This window comes from Hemitrygon akajei, chromosome 14 (genome assembly GCF_048418815.1).
Source record: "Hemitrygon akajei chromosome 14, sHemAka1.3, whole genome shotgun sequence".
In the NCBI taxonomy this organism is placed as follows: domain Eukaryota; kingdom Metazoa; phylum Chordata; class Chondrichthyes; order Myliobatiformes; family Dasyatidae; genus Hemitrygon; species Hemitrygon akajei.
In genome coordinates, this window is record NC_133137.1 from 50,620,189 (window position 1) to 50,642,122 (window position 21,934).

The window sequence follows — 21,934 nt, forward strand, 5'->3', positions numbered from 1 at the left end:
TATGGAAAAGAGTACAGTCGATGTTTTGGGTTGAAATCCTTCAGCATTTTGTGTGTGTTTTGTACTTTTGTGGTTAGGAAGGAAATAACTGCTTCCATCTCTTCATTCAGGAATTGAAACTTTTGGAATTTGTTTCATTAATGGTTGAGCAGAAGTTTTGCCATTAACTGGTGATGTCAGTACTCTCCACATTTCTGACCTTCAGTGGACCTGAAGCATCATTGCTAGTCAGTCACTAATCCACTTTTAAAAGGAGTCTTGTTGCCATGGCACTCAAGCTGTGGTTTTTCACTTCTGGTTTTCTTCATGGTAGGAAGGAACAGGAACTAAAAAAAACATGGATGCAGACAGAGGAATGAGATCAAACCATTCAGTACCTCATGTCTGTTGTCCATCAGTAACTGGCATCTATGAAGTTGCAACGCAAGCTCGTTCTACTTTATTATTATCTGTGCACAGGGAGGAGATGCCTGCCTGTTGTGTAGGGGTTGTGTTAAGGAAAGCTTTGTTCTATACTAATTAAAGTTTTAAACAACGAGGAGTGATTTTATTGAAACATACCTAATTCTGATGGGTTTTGACAAGGTAAATGGTGAAAGATTCCTTCCTCAGCTCTTCACCTCTTCCAACTTTTATCTCTCAGCTTTTACTTCAGCTCCCTAGCCCTCTCACCTGGTTTCACCCATCACCTGCCAGTTTGTACTCCTTCCCCTCACCCTACCTTCGTATTCTGGCTTCTCCCCCTTCCTTTCCAGTCCTGATGAAGGGTACTTGCCGGTTTATTCCCCTCCATACATGCTGCCTGAGCTGCTGAGGTCCTTCAGCATTTTGTGTGTGTTGCTGTGGATTTCCAGCACCAGCACAATCACAATCTCTTATGGTTATGGTAAGATGTTTCTCCTGGTGGGAGAATTGTGAGTTGCATTTTCAGAATAAATGGCCATGACAAGTTATTTGATCTGAGGATCACTCTTGATTTATGCTTTGCATTCAGTCCTTAAATTCTGTACTTAAAGAGAAGCTTCCACAAAGTCAAAGTTGAGTTATTGCCATCTGCAGAAATACATGTATGCATAGGTGCATTGAAAATTATATTTGCATCAGCACCACAGGCACCTGTATCAGAAAAGCAGCATTCATAAGAAATCATAAGCCTGAATTATACATACCTTTTACAAGAAAGAACTCAATTAGAACAAATATCCATTGTGATTAGAGTGTTGCTATACTGTAGTGATCAGGTTATGCCAGTTGATTTAAAAACCAAATGGTTGAAGGGAAACAGATGTTTTTGGACTTTGTGGCTTCAAGGGTTCTATGGACAGACAGTTACTATTGTGACTGGGTCAGTCTAATGAGACTTCTGTTACTTTGGAATAATGTCAAAGTTGAAAGCAAATTTATTATCAAAGTACCTGCATGTCACCTTATGTTACCTTGAGATTCATTTTCTCGCAGGCATTTACAGGAAAATAAAGAAATATAATATAATTTATGAAAAGGTATACATAAAAGACTAACAACCAATGTGCAAAAGAAGACAAACTGCAAGTAAAAAATAATAAGTAAGTAGAGTTATTGAGAAGATGAGTTGCAGAGTCCTAGAAGGAGAGTCGAGATCATGGAATCAGTTCAGCATTGAGGTGGGTGAAGTTATCCATGACAGTTCAGGAGCCTGATGATTGTCGGGTAGTAACTTTTACTGAACCTGGTGGAGTAGGACAAGGCTCTTGTACCTCCATAACAGTGGCAAGTTCGATAGATCTGGGCAGTTGCTTTAAATTTATAAACTTTATCCTTAGCAGTAAGATGGGTGCACAGTAACTGAAAGACAGCCAAACCAAGAGGCAGTGGGGAATGTGAGGATGCTGGGGCTGCTTCCCAACAGGGCCATTTGTCAGGAAATAGAACATGGTGGGGGGGGGGGGTGGTGAGTGTAGTTTAGGGGAGAGCTAATGAAAAGAGTAGGCTGGCCAGAGATTAGCCCTTGTCCACACGCGGCATGGAACATCCTGCTGCTTCTGCAACATTCAATGCTGTCGTGAGACTGTCTTAATTCTCCTGTCTGCCCAGTGACTTCATGAGCTTGGCTTGATTTGTTTGTCCACGCATCCTTGTGCTGTGCGGCATGTTTCCTTGCTTCCAATTCCCAACCACGGCTCACGGGAGTGTACGCAAAGACTCTGATTTGTTCTGTGCCCACTTTGACTTCACAGGGTTTTATTTGCCCACTGTGTATGAAGTCCCATGCTTCAGCCGAGGATCTCTTCAAACACTATGAGGTGTTTCACGATCCGGGGAATGACTCTGGCCCCAGGTAGGAACAAACAAATTTGCCAAGCTTCATTTATTTACTGTAAGAGTTGTCCCAATAAATTGGTTTGGTCGTTTTCAAGGTTTCTCAAGACATTTTGAGTTAATTTTACTGTTGAGTTCAAAAGTAATATCTGTATTATTGATGCCAGTCTATAAGGAAACATGCTTCCCCTGGGTTTCTATAAATTAATATAAAGATAGATTGGAATCCAGTTGATTGGGACACATTGGGACCCAATTAATCAGCTTCCCCAATTAGCTGAAGTTTCATGGAAAAAATGAAAAAGGTATAAAAAGACAAACTATATCAAAATTATGCATTTAAATGAAATAAAGAACAAATTAGAACACTACCAGTACTACTGCAGTGCTATAAAACTGTATTAGTTGCTAATATTTGTCAAGAAAAGAATTAATCCAGTGTACGCTGCTATTCCGCCAAATAAGCAGCTGCCCTGATCAACTGATGGCCCAGTTAACCGGACTCCACTGTGTATGCAGTTCATTCTCGTCTGGGCAGTTGACACCTTATTCATGAACTTGGTTTCAGTTGGTCTAGATTCCTGGAATCCAGTGGTAATTATTTCCAAAGATGAAACCCTTAATTGGTCTGGGTTTACTTTATGTATTATCCTGCATGGAATGAAGAAGGTGAGTGTTCAGGGACACAACACCACCATTACGTGGGACAGGTTGATAAGCTCTGAGAAAAAGACCTGCTTCTTGGACTCTTTTAGTCCCACCATGGTTGACAGATTAACCTGCTTCAGAGGTATACAAAGTACATTTATTATTGAAATACACATGCCACCAGGACGTTCATTTTCTTGCAATCATTTACAGGAAAATAAAGAAATACAATAGAATCTATTAACAAAAATATACATAAACAAAGACTGACAATCAATGTGCAAAAGAAGACAAATTATACAAATAAAAAAATAAATAATACTGTAGACTTCTTAAAAGTGAGTCAGTTGTGGAATCGGTTCAGAGTTTTGGTGAGTGAAGTTATCCACGCTGGTTCAGGAGCCTGATGGTTGTAGGGTAATAACTGTTTCTGAACCTGGTGGTGTGGGATCTAAGACTCCTGTACCTCCTGCCCGATTTTAATAGCGAAAAGAGAGCATGGCCTGGATGGTGGCGGTCCTTGATGATGGATGCTGTTTCTTGTAGCAATGTTTCATGTAAATTTGCTTAATAGTGGGGAGGGTTTTGCCTGTGATGGACTGGGCTGTATCCACCAGTTTTCTGTAGTCTTTTCTGTTCCTGGCTATTGGTGTATGATACTCTCCACTGTGCATCGATAAAACTTAACATGCAGAATTCAGGCAAGTTTCTAAGAATGTAGAAGTGCTGTTGTGCCTTCTTTGTGATGGTACCTGCATGCCAGATCCTCTGATATGATAACGCCAAGGAATTTAAAGTTACTAACACTCTCTACCTCCGATGCTCTAGTGAGTATTGGCTCATTGACCTCTGGCTTTTTCCTCCTGTAGTCGATAATCAGCTCTTTAGTTTCACTGATGTTGTTGTGGTACCTTTCAACCAGATTCTTAAAATTCCTCCCATATGCTGATTTGTCATTAACTTGGATTTGTCAACAACAGTGGTGTTGGCAGCAGACTTAAATATGGCATTGTAGTACACCATATGGGCTTAAGTCTGTGGGGCTTGAGTGCAGAATCTTAGGGAGGCTTGGAGACCTAGTGTGGGTGAATATACAAGATCTCTCGACACTATTTCAAAGCCGTGCAGGGGGCTTCCTTGAATTGTTGATAGATAAAATAACATATCTTGTCTTATGTGGGATATGGCTTTGCGTAATATAGTGCTGTGTTCCATTAGTAATTACACTTGGAAAGGCATCTTGCTGGTTATCAAAGACTTGGTGGCCTGAGACCTTGAAAAGTGCTATTTGAGTGTTGGTAGGTCTGTTTCTTAAATTAGTACTGCACAGATCAATTGCCGGTGGCTATCTAAATTAAAGGAATCTAAAGAGATGTTTACCAAGGTGTGTGATCGATTGATCAGTCTTGGCAGAGTCACTCACTGTTAGTGCTACAAGGGTAGTTAAAAGGAATGCTGTTATTCTTCAACTCAGTTATGCTCAAAACTGGTTCCTTACAACACTATGCATATCATTGTTTCATTCTGCAGAGAAATATTGCTCTCCCTTAATAAAGGGGACTTTTTTCCACAGCTGAGTTATCTGCCTTCAGCAGTGCAGGCTCATTGAAATCAAAATCTGTTCACATCGATGATGAGTGTTTATAGATTTGTTTTTAGTGACAGGATGTGCGAAGGGACATGTAACTGCCCGTTGTTAGAGTGTTTAAGTTATTTAAAGAGACAGCACGGTAACAGGCCCTTTTGACCCAATGAGACCACGCTGCCCAATTACACTGTGTGTCCAGTTAAATTACTAACCCTTCGGGATGTGGAAGGAAACTGGAGCACCCGGAGGAAACCCACGCAATTACAGGGAGAACGTTTAAATTCCTTACAGTTACCTAGCCTGTCCCTTGATACCTTCCCACTGCTTTGTACTTTCTCCACCACTTACAGTCTTGGGCTCGCCAGTTTTTTTCTCATGCCCAGAGACAGGATGTTGTTTGCAGGTAAATTTGCAAACCAGAGGATGAGGAAATATTGATTCTGTTCGTTTCTAGGAGGGGTGCTGAGCATTGAGGAAGCATAATCAGTAAGGTTGTAGCTGAGAGGAAGATTGCTGGAGTCTTTGACAATGTGGACGGTGATCTTTAGGCCACAGGGTGATGTCTGTGTGTTGGAGCGTATGGAGTTACAGTACTGTGCAAAAGTCTTAGGCACATGTAAAAAAATTCTCTAAAGTGAAGGTGCTTTCAAAAATAATGAAATGCAAAGTTTCTAAATATTAAAAAAAATACTCCAATGAGCATTAAACAGTTAAAAAAAACTAAATCAAATCAATATGTGTTGTGACCACCCTTTGCCTTTAAAACGGCATCAGTTCTCTTAGGTACACTGTTGTGCCATTTTGTAAGAAGATCAATTGGTAGGTTGTTCCAGGCATCCTGGAGAACCTCTTCCTGCAGTTCTTCTGCAGACTTTGGCTATCGTGTTTGCTTCCGTTTCTCCAGGTAATCCCAGACAGACTCGATGATGTTGAGGTCAGCTCTATGGAAGCCGGAACATCTGTTGTTGTTTTCCTTGTTTTTTTTTTCACTTAAGCTCATTCTTTATGACCTTGTCCTGCTGCAGAATGAAGTTGGAACTGATCAGACGCTTCTCTGCTGGTATTGCGTGATGGATGAGAACCTGCTTGTACTTCTCAGCATTGAGAATTCCATTAACTCTGACCAGATCACCAACTTAATTTGCAGATATGCAGCCCCAAATTTACAGGGAACATCTGCCATGTTTTACTGTTGGCTGCAGACGCTCATTCATGTAGCACTCGCCAGCTCTTCTACGGACAAACTGCCTCCTGTCTGAGCCAAAAGTTTAAACTCTGACCTGTCGGTCCAGAGCACTTGCTGCCATTGTTCAGAACCTTGTGTTTTGGTACATAGGTGAGCCTCTTGGCTTTGTTTCCACTTTGGAGGAATGGCTTTTTGGCAGCAACTCTTCCATGAAGACCACTTTTGACAGTACTTCTCCAGCCTGTAGAGGGGTGCACTTGGTTTCCTATGGTTTCATGAGTTCCGAGCTGACTGCAGTGCTGGACTTCTTCCAATTTAGAAGGGACATCAGTTTGATGTATCTCTCATCTGCTGCACTCAGTTTCTGTAGCCGACCATTGCATTCCTGGCCCTCAACCTTGCCCATTTCTTCAGAAGAGCATGGACAGCACATCTTGAAACTCCTGTCTGCCATGAAATTTCTGCTTGGGAGACACCTTGCTGATGCAGGATGACCACCTTGTGTCTTGTTGCTATGCTCAGTCTTGCCATGGTGTAAGGATTGATGGTTAGAACGTTAAACTGTCACGCCTGCCGCACCCTCACCTTTTAATTTGGTTGTCAGTTTGATTCCTTCTCCGCCTGTTTCTGTTTCAGTTGATCGGTTTAGTTCATTCAACTCATTACGCTATTGATCATTAGCATTCTGTTTATCTTTGTTTAATCATGTACTGGGCTAAATACCTACAAAGTTAGCAAGTTTTTATTTGAAAAGTGGTGTGTTATTTAATATGTTACTTTCTTTAAACAACATACAAACATTCCTCTGTAACATTTAAATTTTTTGGAAAATGAATGTTTAAAAATCTAAAATTTGCTCATTTTTACTGGCACACTAATGCAGAAGACAAAAGTAAACATCAAAGGCAAAATTTATATAAAAAATCTAGGATGCCTAAGACTTTTGCATAGTACTGTAAATCCTGATAAAAGTGAGGTGAGTTTGGAAGTGCTATTGACAACATACTGCCGTGAATGGGCTGTTCGAGGGTGTACTGAGGAACAGAAGGACCTTGTACAAATCTAAAGATCCTTGAAGGTGGCACCACAGGGGGATAATGTGGTTAAGAAAGCATTTGGAAGACTGGCTTTCATTAGAAGGCATCAAGTAGAAGAACTGGAAGGTTATACATCAACTTTATAAACCACTGGTCAGACCTCAGCTGGAACATGGCATGCAGTTCTGGACACCACAGAGTAGGATATTGTGGTGGTACTGGCAATGATGGAGGGGAGATTCACCAGGGCAAATCTATCCTGAAAGTTAAGAGGGGACATGATTGAGGTACGGTTGCAAACAAAGTTTGTGAACTCTTTGCAATTACCTGGTTTTCTTCATTAATTACTCATTAAATGTGGTGTATCATTCATCTATGTCACAATAATAGACAAACACAATCTGCCTAAGCTAATAACACACAAACGATTGTACTACTTGTCAATGCACCATTTAAACAGTCACGGTCTAGGTTCAAAAAAAGTGTGTGAACTTCTGGGGTAATGCCTTCTACAAAAGCTATTTAGACTCGGGTGTTCCAATCAATGAATGCTGAAGGAGGTGGAAAAGAACTCAAGGGTAACAGCAAAAGACCTGCAGAAATTTCTAGAACTTGCTAAAGTCTCTGTTCGTGTGTCCACTATAAGAAAAACACTGAACAATAATGGTGTTCCTGAAAGGGCACCACAGAGGAAGCACCGCTCTCCAAAAAAAAACATTGCTTCATGTCTCAAGTTTGAAAAAGACCACCTAGTCAAGATGGTACCTGTGTACAACGTTCCTTCAGTTGACATCTTCGGGATGGATCATGAAACCAGATATTTCACTTTTTAATGTTTTTTACATTTGTCATTGGTTTTGAATGTGATTCCGGAACTGTCGGAGCCTGTGATTTGCAGTTTGGAGATCTTTTGGGTGTTTCAGTGCTCTGCGGTCTCCAAGCGGATTCCAGCAGGAAGGCAGCGTGTGCAAACCTCATGGTGATAAAGCTGTAGGATGGCGTGTGAGCCGAGGTTTGACTCCATTTCACTGATTAAAGTTTCCATTGTTCGCTGATTAAAGTAACGGGGGAGATTGAAACGTCGAGGCGAATATGGAGGGTGAGCACTGGCTTCCTGTCTTTTGATCGCTGGTGGGATCGGTCTGCTACCAGAGAGGGGAGACTGCCTTTTGATCGCTGGTGGGATCGGTCTGCTACCAGAGAGGGGAGACTGCCTTTTGATCGCTGGTGGGATCACTCTGTTACCGGAGAGGGGAGACTGCCTTTTGATCACTGGTGAGATCGCTCTGTTACCGGAGAGGGGAGACTGCCTTTTGATCACTGGTGAGATCACTCTGAATCTACCGCTGTGCCCAGAGAATGATACCCAGGTTTTCTGCATTTTGGATATGGACTTGGACTATAGACTTTTTTTTCCAGACTTAAAGAGTTTTTTTTATATTCTATGTTTTTTGCCTGATCTCCCTCATTTTTTGTGTAGGGTGGGGAGGATTTGTGGGTTAATGTGCCTGTTGTTTTTTGTTCATTTTTTTGTGTGGGGAGGAGGGATTTGGGGGGTTGATTGTGCTGCTGTTCCTTTCTTTCTTGGTTTTGTGGCTATCTGGAGAAGAAGAATTTCAGAGTTGTATGGATGGCATCCGTTAGTCACGTGAGAGCATGGATCCGCGCCTGGAAAGACTTGCTTCAGCCTCTTCAGGGGGCAGGCCTGGGCAAGGTTATATGGAAGACTGGCAGTTGCCCAAGCAGCAAGTTCAATAAAGACGTGAAATGCCTCAATTGTTTGTGTGTTATTACTTTAGGCAGATTTTGTCTATATTATTGTGAAGATCAGACCACATTTTATGAGTAATTCTTGCAGAAAACCGGGTAATTGCAAAGGGCTCACAAACTTGTTCTTGCACCTGTATATGAATTGATGAGTATAGATGGGGTAGACTACAGGAAACTTTTCTCCAGATCAAAGGCAGATGAAACAGACATAGATGTAGAATGAGCGGGAAGAGATTTAGAAGGAATCGATGGGGAACATTTTCTACTCGGTGAGTGAGCACCTGCCTGAAAGCGTGGTGGGAGCAGAGTTGCTGACAACATGTAGGTGACGTTGAATTAAGTACTTGAATTGTCTAGGTATGGAATGCTACAGATCAAATACCAGAATACAGGATTAATATAGATGGATATCCTCTAGCTGGAATGGAAATAGCAAACTGAATGGCTTGTTTTCCTGTTATATGACTCTGAGAGATGTGCTGACTATTATGTTGTTTTAATGTGCAGAGATGATATTAACTTCCATCAGCAAGAGCTACAAGACCTTAAGGCCTCCTTAAAGGTGAGAATGTTCAAGCATTTCCATCTTGAGCTTCTGTCGCACATCAGTATCTGTTGTCCTGCTCAAGATTTGCTGCCTTGTTTCTGCAGGAAGAGCGCTGGTTCTCAGAGGAGCTGAAGAAGGAACTGGAAAAAGTGCAAGGACAGCTGAAGCAAGTAATTCATTTCAGATACTTAGCTGGATTGGAGCTAAAGTGCCCTGATCATATTTGTCTCACTTTTCTCATATTGAGCCATGTGGTAACTGCACTAACATCTATTTTGGTTCATAATGGGGAACGTGATTAGGAATATGTAGGGGTATAAATGCATGAATGTTTTATAAAATTTCATACAAAGCATCCCATATTTTTCCAAACACATGAAAATAGTGTTCATATTTTATGTTATTAGTTAGGTTTTGGTTGGAGTATTGCATTCAGTCTGGGCACTTTAAATGATCTTTAAACCCTGAGAGGGTGCAGAGGAGGTTTGAGTGAGTGAAACCCGTGGAGACTCTGATTGAGGAGCTAGAAGCCACAAAGGATTTTGATAAAATCGAGCAAGGCTCTATTAACAGTGGTGGAATTATAAGCAACAAGGCAGCCATTGAATTTGAGATCATTGACAAAAGTAGGTTATGAGGAGCACTTTGTTTATGCAATTAGTTGTAATGACCCAAAATATATTGCCCAAAAAAGGTAAATTCCAAAACAGTAATATATAAATAGTTGGAAGTGGAACCATTTTTGCTGGTGTGGTGAAGTGCAACAGGGGGGGTCGAACTCATTGGACAGAGCTTTCAAAAAGCTGTTGCAGGAAGTGAGCAGAATGTGCTTTAATGCATGTGAATTTTTCCATTAAAAAAACATAATGCACGAACATAAAGCAGTCAATTGTGCTTTGAGCTTTTGGTGATGAGGTTAAATAAAGCAAGCTCCCTGTTCTATTGGATAGCATTCCTAAAATAGCAATGCACTTAGAAGTGAATGACTTAAATAATTACCATGCTTGAGTGTGCTATTGGTCAGTGTGCTGATCTGAGGAAGCCAGGTCCCTTCCACAGAAAGGTGCCTCAATGCTTAATGGAAGTTCTCGACCATCCATTTCCCTTCGCTGCTGAGTTTATCCAGGGCTTTGTGTGCGGCTCCAGGTTCCTGCACCCGCTGTTGTTTGTGTACCACAGCACCCCTGTTCAGGAAGTAAGGATTCAAAGGACTCAATTTATGCCTTGGCTTGTATCATTTTACTTGTGGCCAGCATTGGTTTGTTTGTATCTAAAGTTTATTTTGTGACATTGGGATAGTTCAGTTTCAAAGGACCAACGTCTTGTGTTGTCTGGAAGTAGTTTGTTTCCTAACCATAATGATTCGCGGAGGAATAGTTCAAGTTTATTGTCATCTGATTGTATATATATATACAACCAAATGAAACAACATTCTCCTGGGCCACGGTGCACCCACAATACATATATCACACATAGCACATAAAACAATACAGGTCAAAAATGCATGTAGTAACCAGCACAGGTAAACAGTACAGAAAACAGCAAACTTGTAATGACTAGACCTTGGTCATGACAGAGTAATCATTAGTCTCACAGCCTGAGGGAAGAAGCTGTTACCCAGTCTGACAGTCCCAGTCCTGATGCTTCTGTACCTCCTTCCTGATGTTAGTGGGCCAAAGAGATTGTGAGATGGGTGGTAGGGATCCTCAACAACGCTTTGGGCCCTTCGTCTACAGCACTTCCGATAAATGTTACAAATAGAGGGGAGGAATACCCCAGTGATCCTCTCGGAGTCACGGATAGGAATTAAGTATGAACTTCTGAAAACGTTTGGGATCAAGGATCCAGTGTGAACAAGGAGATCCCAGAGAGGGGTTAGAAAGAGCTGTTCCTTTCAGTTCTTGGAGCACAGTTAGTAATGTGAGCAACATGTTTTTCCAAGCAAGTTTGAAGATTGGTGAAATGAACTGGAACTAACTTCTTTGTGATAGCAGCTCCAGCATTTTCCACACAAACTTTGACTTGCATTATGAACTGTAGATATAAAATTATTCTTTTAAAAGTGCTGTCATCCAAATGGCAGGCAGTAACCACATATGGCTAATTGGGAACCCAGCTATGGCAATTGCACTTATGATTATTGATGACAGTTGGGTAATCGTTGCGACCCTTGTCCTAATAATTGCAGTATCTCAGTACTCGTGTTTACACAGTGTATGCATGTGAACTTTAATCTTTTTGTACATGAGTTGGTTAAGGCGACTGTGGAGTGTGGGAGGCTTTTTGATCACTAGAATTGCTACTTTATTATATGGCAGGAGATATTTGTTCAGTAAATATATACAAGGGAAGTGTATTGATTGTGTAACTGGGTGTGTTTTCTATTAAAATTAGTGTTGGGTAAAATCTCCCCTGTGGCTAATTTGTGCCACTTTTTGGGCAATATTTGGTTCACCTAAAGTTATTGGTACATGTCTTTTATGGAACCAGGGTTGGCCTAGCTTCTCAAGGTGGTTAATTGATGTCATTAAATATCTAATATGCTCAAACTCAATTTTTATTTCTTTTTAGGCATCTCAGTCTGGTGGAGCAACGTCTCCTATTCCCCAAGGTAACTTCTCTTTAAAACAAGTTGGGCATATTGTGAAAAAAAAAAGTGGTGACTTCTAGAACAGACTGCAACAGAATTAATTTTTTAACTGTGGGTTCTTGTTCCTCCCATAGAGATTTCACATCTACAGAGCCAATTAGAAGACTCCCAGCTAGAAAACAAGAAGGTCACACAGATGAAAGACTTGCTCGAGCAGAAAGCTGCCACGTTAGCAGCGGAATTGGTTGGTAAGTATGGATTCCCTGTCTCTGAAGATAAATTAATGATCAGAGAATTTTATTTTTACTTTGGGACCTCTCAGTTCTTTGGTTATTGAAGTCCTTTTGAAATGTTGACCTTTTAACTTATCCTAAGATCAATCTAACCCTTCCCTTATACATAGCTCTCCATTTTTCTATCATTAATGTTCCTATCTAAGAGTATTCAAGATTGTTTAATTCAAGATGTTCCATGCACTCTCCACTCTGAAAAGAATTTACCTCTGACATCCCCCTCTGTGTCTCCCAATCATCAGATTAAAGTTGTGTCCCTTTGTAATAGCTGTTTTTGCCCTTGGAAAAATGTCTCTGTCTATCCACGCCTCTTGTCATCTTGCACATCTGTACCAAGTCACCTCTTATCCTCCTTCACTCCAAGTAGAAAAGCCCTAGCTTGCTCAACCTATCTTCATACGACAGGCAGCATTCTGGTAAATCTGTTAGTTAACATCTCTCTTGTTAGTTAAGAAACAATTATTGTCAGCGTCATCAAAAGCAGGAACTCTCCTTACTTTTCTTTAAATAGTGCCTTTAGATCTTTTAATCCACCTAAAAAGACAGTGGGAGCCATTACTGTCTGATTTGGTGCAGCATCCATCACAATATACAAAAACTACAGCGTACTGTCAGGTCAGCAGAACAGGTCATTGGCTGCAGTCTCCCATCACTGCAGGACCTGTATGTGTCCAGGCCAAAGAAACGGACAGGGAGAATCATTGCAGACTCTATGCACCTTGCAAACTGCCTTTTCCAAAAGCTCCCTCTGGAAAGTGTTACAGGGCTCTTGAAACAAAACCTTCATGCCATCTTAAAAGGTTCTTCCACGGGTGGTTAATCTGAAGACAGATGGACGGACATACATTATTGATCCCAAGGGAAATTGGGTTTCGTTACAGCCGCACCAACCAAGAATAGTGAAGAAATATAGCAATATAAAACCATAAATAATAAAATAATAAGTTAATCATGCCGTGGAAAAAAGTCCAGGACCAGCCTATTGGCACAGGGTGTCTGACACTCCAAGGGAGGATTTGTAAAGTTTGATGGCCACAGGTAGGAATGACTTCCTATGACGCTCAGTGTAACATCTTGGTGGAATAAGTCTCTGGCTGAATGTACTCCTGTGCCTAACCAGTACGTTATGGAGTGGATGGTAGTCATTATCCAAGATGGCATGCAACTTGGACAGCATCCTCTTTTCAGACACCACCGTCAGAGAGTCCAGTTCCACCCCAACAACATCACTGGCCTTACGAATGAGTTTGGTGTCTGCTACACTCAGCCTGCTGCCCCAGCACGCAACAGCAAACATGATAGCACTGGCCACCACAGCCTTGTAGAACATCCTCAGCATCGTCCGGCAGATGTTAAAGGACCTCAGTCTCCTCAGGAAGTAGAGACGGCTCTGACCCTTCTTGTAGACAGCCTCAGTGTTCTTTGACCAGTCCAATTTATTGTCCATTTGTATCCCCAGGTAATCCTCCACCATGTCCACACTGACCCCTTGGATGGAAACGGGTCACCAGTGCCTTAGCCCTCCTCAGGTCCACCACCAGCTCCTTAGTCTTTTTCACATTAAGCTGCAGATGATTCTGCTCGCACCATGTGACAAAGTTTCCCACCGTCGCCCTGTACGCAGCCTCATCTCCCTTGCTGATGCATCCAACTATGGCAGAGTCATCAGAAAACTTCTGAAGATGGCAAGACTCTGTGTTGTAGCTGAAGTCCAAGGTGTAGATGGTGAAGAGAAAGGGAGACAGGACAGTCCCCTGTGGAGCCCCAGTGCTGCTGACCACTCTGTCTGACACACAGTGTTGCAAGCGCACAAACTGTGGTCTGCCAGTCAGGTAATCAATAATCCATGACACCAGGGAAGCATCCACCTGCATCACTGTCATCTTCTCACCCAGCAGAGCAGGGCAGATGGTGTTGAACACACTGGAGAAGTCAAAAAACATGACCCTCACAGTGCTTGCCAGCTTGTCCAGGTGGGCGTAGACACGGTTCAGCAGGTAGACGAGCAGGTAACAACCATTCTAGTCAGCTCTGTGTCTTCATGCACATTTTACTCCATATTCCATATCTGTTTGTTTTTTTACATATTACGTATTATAATTGTTGAATGTTTTTGTTTCATGTTGCGCCAGTAAACCACGGCAAATTGCTAAATTGTATATATCAAATAAAGATGAACCTTGATCCTTTAATGTTTTGCCTGAAGGACTGTACTTATGAGAACATAACACATCTAGTGCTGTTTAAATATCTTGGGAATGGAACCAATATCATTGACTCAAGGGTGAGAATGTTGAGCTAACATCTCGAGGGCAGTACGTATTTGAAAAGTAAATATAAATATATGATTTCTTTTGAAAACAGCCAATCATTTTGCATGGGTTAATATTCATAAATTCTCAACAGATGTAAAAGCAAAATTTGATGATGAGAGAAGCCACAGGGATCTTGCAGAAATGAATCTGAAATCTTTAACAGAAGAGCTGGAAAAGGAGAGGGCTGTGGTTGAAGAGCTCCGCAGTGAACTGGTATGCAAGTTTCTTCTCACAATTATTCTATTTCAGCAATGAAATAAGCCTTGAGGATTTATCCATACCTACCGTGTGTTTGCTCTGCTCCCTCTGAGAGTTAATCAAGATAAGCCCAAGACTTCCTTTTTCATGCTTTTGAGCCTCTTGATGTCACTAGCTTCTTCCACCTCATGTACATTACCCAGATTAATTAAACTTTATTCTGTCTTTCCTATCTTTCACAAGAAAGATATAAGGTAATGCCAAATTAATCCCAGATGATTAAGGGAAATGGAGAGCAAAATCTGAAATTGGTTAAGGACAGCAAACAGAGGTCTTTAGCAGAGAATTAACAGAAACAAAATACTGGAGGAACTCAACGACTGGAGCATCATCTATGGAGGGAAATGGACAGTCAAAGTTTTGGGTTGAGGCCCTTCATCAGGCTGGGAAAGACGAGGGCAGAAGCTAGAGTAACAGGTAGAGGAGGGGGAATAGCATGAATTGGCAGGTGATAGGGAAATCCCGGTGAGAAAGGAGACGGTATGTAGGTGAGTGTGGGGGGCGGGGGTCTTAAAAAGGGATGATGTAAAAAGGTGGGAGGTGATAGGTAGAAGAGACAAAGGGCTGAAGAAGCCAGAATTTTCTAGGGGAGGACAGTGGACCATGGAATGAAGGGACGTAGATGGGAAACCAGAGGGAGAAGGTGAGGGTGATAGGTAGGCTGTGAGAACAGGGAGAGGAAAGAGAAGGGGATGGGGGGTGCACAAGGAAGAGGTAAACAATGAATCTTGGGATGGTATAAGGAAATCTCATTCTCCGAGGGACATGTTTGTAATTTTTTTTATTGAAGTTCATCATCAAACAAACATTTCCATAAGATGTATTTCAGACATTGTACATATATATCATATAATCATATATATCACAAATCTCCACAAAGTATTTATCTGAGGTATACGCTTATAGAAAAGAGTGGAAAGAAAAAACAAGCAAAAGGAAAGAACTATGTACAAGTAGGGAGTGATTTTTTTTTACAACAGATTCATTGATTTGTGAGAATAAAATCAGGCCTATGAGGCATTATGTAGTTAAACCATTTTTCCCAGTATGAATCAAATTGTTCCAGCTAATGATTAACAGATGCTGTCTGAGGGACATGTTTGATCTATTCCTCTGAGTAGATCTACAGTCAGTGACCACTTTTATTAGGTACACCTGCTCATTAATGCAAGTATCTAATCAGCCAATCATGTGGCAGCAACTCAATGTGTAAAAGCATGCAGACATGGTCAAGAGGTTCATTTGTTGTTCAGACCAAACATCAGAGTAGGGAAGAAATGTGATCTAAGATTGTTGGTGCCAGATGGGTTGAGTACCTCAGAAACTGCTATCTCCAGGGATCTTCACAAGTTTACAGAGCATGATGCAAAAAAACAAAAACATCCAGTGAGTGGCAGTTCTGAGAGAGGTCAGAGGAGAATGGCCTGTCTGGTTCAAACTGACAGGTAGGTGACAGTATCTCAAATAACCTTCCATTTTAAAAAGTGGAGTGCAGAAGAGCATCTCCAACTGAACAGCATGTCGTACCCTGAAGTGGATGGGCTACAGCAGCCGAAGCCCATGAACATACACTCAGTGCACACAGGAGGTAGATCAATGCTGGAACACGCAAGAAGTGGGTCTCTGCCAGCTTTTTGAGTGAACTACTCAGCCATTCAATGTCCTGCGTTCCAATTCAGATGTTAGGAGCAGTGGTTAGGTAGTTCCAGCACAGAATAAATAACTTGCACTGTGAACTCCAAAGTCACCATGGCAAGTTGCAAAACTAATTTCAACAGTCTTAATAATACACGGCATGTCTTTGGAAAATGATACCACACATGTTCCATTGCTTCGGAGTATGGCCAACATTTATTATCTGACTCCAGTGCAAAGGAACAGAAACAGAGACAGGGAATGGCTCATTGAGGTCATTCAGCCCATCATATGTATACTGATCAAGAAAGGAGCCCCTTGCCCAAATTCCATCTTCCAGCAGTAGTTCCGGAATCCAACATGTCACAGTCCTTCATTTTCATATTCAGATATTTTTTAATGTTTTCTGTCTCTGCTATTGTTAGTAAGTGATTTCTAGACTACAGCCACTATTTGGGTAAAATCATCTTCTCTTAGCTCCCCTTTAAACCATCTACTAAATATTTTATGTCTATGACCCCTTGTTTTTGACCACCTCAGCTAAGTGAAGTTGGTCATTATTAATTCAATGTAGGCTCCTAATGTTATTCACCTCAATCATTCTTCCTCGACCTCCACTGTTGAAAACGGGTTCCCAACCTTTTTTATGCTTTAGATGAATACCATTAAGCAAGGGGTCCATGGACTCCAGGTTGGGAATCCCTGGTTTAAAAGAAAACACTAACTTGTCCACTCTTTCCACATTGTGATGCTTTTCTGGGCTAAGCTATGTCTTGCTAAATCCCTGGATCCTCTCCAGTACCATCAATACTTTCCTGTAATGTGCTGAACCAAAACTGGCAGCCTGAGTTTTAGTATAACCACCTGCTCTTATGGGAGTAGAAAATCCAATGAAAAGGATTCCGTGTGACTTACAGATCACCTCAGAAACTTGTCCTGTTATCTTCCAGGTCTCTGCAAGTTTGGTTCAAACTCTAATGTTCTTCCACACCACTCGACGCCCTTCTATTCCCGTAAATTCCCTTGCTTGTTGAGCCTCCCCAAATGCATGGAACCCATTTGCTACTTTTCTTCCTGATGTATCAGACCATCAGTATCTTCCAAATATTTCCTCTACTTGACCAGACTATATATCAGCTGCTTGGCTCCTACATTAAAGTCTAAATCATTCAGATATGTAAAAAAAAAAGTAAGCAAAGGACAGAGAGTTGAGCATTGTGGAACATCGTGATCAAAAATCTCCTAGTGACCATAACCGGTCAATCATTACCTCTGCTTCCTGCCAATGCAGCAACTTTGGGTCCACTCACCCACTCCCCTTGATTCCCAAACAGCTAATCTTTAACCTGTAACTGAGTAGCTTGCATGACCGTTTCAGAAGGCAGGTTAGAGTTAATTTTGTAGCTCTGTGTCTGCAGTCATGGAGGCAGACTGGGTGAAGAGGGCTGGTCTCCTCTTCTGAAGAAGACCATAAGACAGAGGAGCAGAATTGGGTCTGCTCTGCCATTCAAGCATGGCTGATTTATTTTCCCTCAACCCATTCTCCTGCCATCTCCCCATAACCTTTGATGCCCTTTACTAATTAAGAACACATCAACCTCTGCTTTAAGTACACCCAATGACAATAATGTCTTCCACAGCCAATAAATTCTACTGATTCACCACCATCTGGCTAAGAAATTCCTCATCATCTCTGTTCTAAAGGGATGTCCTTGCATTCTGAAGATGTGCCCTCTGGCCCTAGGTTCCCACTATTGGAAACATCTTCTCCACATCCGCACCAACTAGGCCTTTCAATATTTGGTAGGTTTTAACATGTCATTAACATGTCAAATGACTTAGTGAATTTAAGTTACTAGTTGATTATTTTAGTAGAGTTAAAAAAGTTAAAGTCTGTCCCGAGCCTTAACAGGCCGGTGCTTATGCCAGTTTCCATGGCATGAAGTGACTGAGAGTATGAGACTGCCTCCCCCACCCCCCGGATAGGCCGCCAGTCTATCGCGAGGTTAACCCCCAGCATTTTGCCGGAACCTATCTTCAGCTGGGTGGACTGGAGCAATGTGTGGTTAAGTGCCTTGCTCAAGGACACGACACACTGCCTTGTTGCTGGGGCTCGAACTCACAACCTTCAGATTGCTAGACCAACACCTGAACCACTTGGGCACGTGCCACATCTTTTAGTAGAGTGCCACTACTGAAACTAGACAGAGGTACTTTGGATCTGTAATGCTCCACAACGTGAGCTGGTGGACCCATAGGATTCATTCGTTGTCTCAATGGAGTTAGTTGTGAATTTGGATTCCTTTTTGTATTGTTGAAAGAGGCAATCAAATTGTCATTACTCCTACTTCTAACCTGGTTCGGAAGCCTAATTGCTATAGTGTCATTGCAGCTTCAGAGGCCTGGAATCGAGGATGTGCTGGTGCTGAAGAAGGAGCTGGTACAAGTTCAGACCCTGATGGATCAGATGAGCCTGGAACAGGAGAAGCGGTCCGATAAACTGAAAGACGAAAATGAGCGGCTGAAAGTGGAGGTTGGGGCATCGGAGGTAAGATCGTGGGCATCCTCATCTGCACAAGTCTCCCGATTCGGTACAATCCAGTGACAAATCATCTAAAGGCTTAAGGAGGCTGCGTTAAATACTAACATTTAATTGGTTATTTGAAATATAAGCATCTGAACAGGATGATGGAACCCTATTGCCAGAGTGAAGGAAATTCAGCCCATCATGCTTGTTCCAGCTGATTGTTGGGGTTATCCCATAAATCTCATTCCCTTGATCTTTCCCTGTGGGTTGGCAGTTATTTTTGGACCGTCTTTCAGTCAGTCTGAATCTCATCATTGTTGTAATAGAATGGATTACCTAAGCCAGGAATCTTGCAGATAAACATTATTTCTTTTGCTTCTCCATCAGATCTAATGAACAGTCTGAGTTTGCGCATGTGCGTGCGTGTGTGTGTGTGCGTGTATGCGTGTGCGTGCGTGCGTGCGTGCGTGCGTGCGTGCGTGCGTGTGTGTGTGTGTGTGTGTGTGTGTGCAGTGTGGGTGCAGCACTTTTGATCCAATGTGTCAGGCAGTAATCCTCTGTGATTGGGCACCTTGCCTGATGTTGTTTGCTGTTGACTTGAACATTTTTCATGTTTTTATTGGCAAAGGAAGCTATTTGGCTCATCCAGTCTGTGCTGGCTCTGAACATTCCCATCAGTCCCATTTCTGTGCAACCGATTCTCTCTCATATTGCCTGTCAGTCGTTGCCCCTTTCCTTCCACTGGGGGAAATGTACAGCCGATAAGCTTATCGGTATATCTTTGAGGAGAACACGTGAACTCTAGACAGACAGCACCAAATGAACCGGGCCCGTTGGAGCTCCCCGGTAGCACCATTAGCCACTGAGGTGGAAGCATGCAGCTGACAACAGGAAGACATATAACATGGATTACTACAGCACAGTACAGATGTTGTCCGACCTTTTAACCCACTCTGACCCTTCCCTCCTACGTGGCCCTCCAGTTTTCTATCATTCTTGTATCTTTCTAATAGTTTCTTAAATGTCCCTAAGGTAGCTGGCTCCTTCACCATCCCTGACAGTGTGATCCACACACTCACCGCTCACCTTTGACATCTCATAGAAACGTAGAAAACCTACAGCACAATACAGGCCCTTTGGTCCACGAAGTTGTGCCAAACATGTCCCTACCTTAGAAATTACTAGGCTTACCCATAGCCTTCTATTTTACTAAGCTCCATGTACCTATCTAAAAGTCTCTTAAAAGACCCTATCGTATCCGCCTCCACCACCCATTCCACGCACTCACCACTCTCTGAGTAAAAAACTTACCCCTGACATCTCCTCTGTACCTACTCCCCAGCACCTTAAACCTGTGTCCACTTGTGGCAACCATTTCAGCCCTGAGAAAAAGCCTCTGACTATCCACACGATCAATGCCTCTCATCATCTTGTACACCTCTATCAGGTCACCTCTCATCCTTCTTCGCTCCAAGGAGAAAAGGCCGAGTTCACTCAACCTATTCTCATAAGGCATGCTCCCCAATGCAGGCAACATCCTTGTAAATCTCCTCTGCACCCTTTCCATGGCTTCCACATCCTTCCTGTAGTGAGGCAACCAGAACTGAGCAGAATACTCCAAGTGGGGTCTGGCCAGGGTCCTATATAGTTGCAACATTACCTCTCGGCTCCTAAGTTCAGTTCCATGATTGATGAAGGCCAATACACCATATGCCTTCTTAACCACAGAGTCAACCTACGCAGCTGCTTTGAGCGTCCTATGGACTCGGATCCCAATTGATCCTCCACACTGCCAAGAGTCTTTACCATTAATATTATATTTTGCCATCATATTTGACCCACCAACATGAACCACTATATTTTCCTCCAGTCACTTTGAAATTATGCCATTTCCACACTGGGAAAAAATCTCTGGCTATCCACTTGATCTATGCTTCTACCTTGTACATCTCTATTGAGGTCACTGCTCATTCTCCTCCTCTCTTAAGAGAAAAGCCCTGCTCGCTCAGCTTCCCCCATAAGATATGCTCTCTCATCCAGACAGCAGCTGGTAAATCTCCTCTGCACCTTCTCCAAAGCTTCTACACTTCCTATAATGAGTCAACCACAACTGAACACAATATTCCAAATGTGGTCTAACTAGAGTCTTATGGAGCTGCAACATTACCTCATGGCTCTTGAACTCCCCTGACTAATGAAGGCCAACACACCATAGGCCTTCTCAATCACCCTATCAACTTGTGCAGCTACTTTGAGGGTCTGTGGACGTGAATCCCAAGATACTCTCTTTCTCCACTGTATTGAAGATGTAAAACGAGCACTGAACTTGATCTCATATGTTCCCCAGTGAGAGGGTTAGATTACATTTGCCCCCTGCATGTTGGGTAATGGATTATTGCCCTGGTGTTTTTACCCCTGCTCCTGCCTGACACATTGCCTCGCTTGCTTCCAGTTTCCATTGTTCACATCGAGCTAACTGAAGGGGTTAATTACTGAAGCTTTAACCCGATAACTGTGTTTGTGAAGTGACATTTAATTTCTTTCCATCTTCCATGCTGCCATCCTTCACTTTGTTTTCCTTATTGCTTCCCATCTGGAGAAACTTGAATCTGAGGTAAATCTTGCAATCCTTCTCTCGAACAATGCCTTGTGTGCCACTCAAAATTCCAGACGCTGTTGCTTCTCCACAGTTAATCTGTTGAATCTTTGTTTAAAATGTTAGCCATTTAGTCAAAGAGGTGGGGTATTCTGTTATTTGCTGGAAGCAATGACTGTTGTTGAGGCAATAGGATTCTTTTAAATGAGAGTGAGCTAGTGTCTATGCTGTTCTCAGATACCTATTTCTTCAAGTGTGTACCCCCTACATATGGCTTTTTAAAAATGAGTGACTTCATCTCCTGATGTCAGAAAGTTTGATTTACAGTGACGAGTTATTTTATTTTATATATATGCCCTTCCGGCCCAATGAGCCCATGCCGCCCAGTTACACCCATCTGACCAATTAACCCACCAATCTCTACATCTTTGGAAAGTGGGAGGAAGACAAGGCACCTGGGTCATGGGGAGAGTGTGCAAGATGCTTACAGACAGCAGCGGAATTGAACCCGGGACACTGGTGCTGTAATGGTGTTACGCTAACCGTTGCACCACTGCGTTGCCCCCATTAGATGTGACGATACATCTGAGGGCACACTGGTCTAAAGTCCGGACTCTTATTATTAAAATCTTCTGTTTAATTTTCA

The 21,934-nt window shown here is 42.3% G+C and overlaps 1 protein-coding gene across 1 annotated transcript in view; it reads left to right on the plus strand.

Moving 5' to 3' along the window:
* Positions 1-21,934, plus strand: part of eea1 (early endosome antigen 1) — a 159,824-nt gene that overhangs the window by 23,786 nt on the left and 114,104 nt on the right. The window contains 7 exon segments of the mRNA XM_073066037.1: positions 2,217-2,317; positions 9,035-9,089; positions 9,179-9,244; positions 11,646-11,685; positions 11,799-11,912; positions 14,364-14,485; positions 18,558-18,713. Of these exon segments, the coding sequence (XP_072922138.1) occupies positions 2,217-2,317; positions 9,035-9,089; positions 9,179-9,244; positions 11,646-11,685; positions 11,799-11,912; positions 14,364-14,485; positions 18,558-18,713 (654 nt within the window).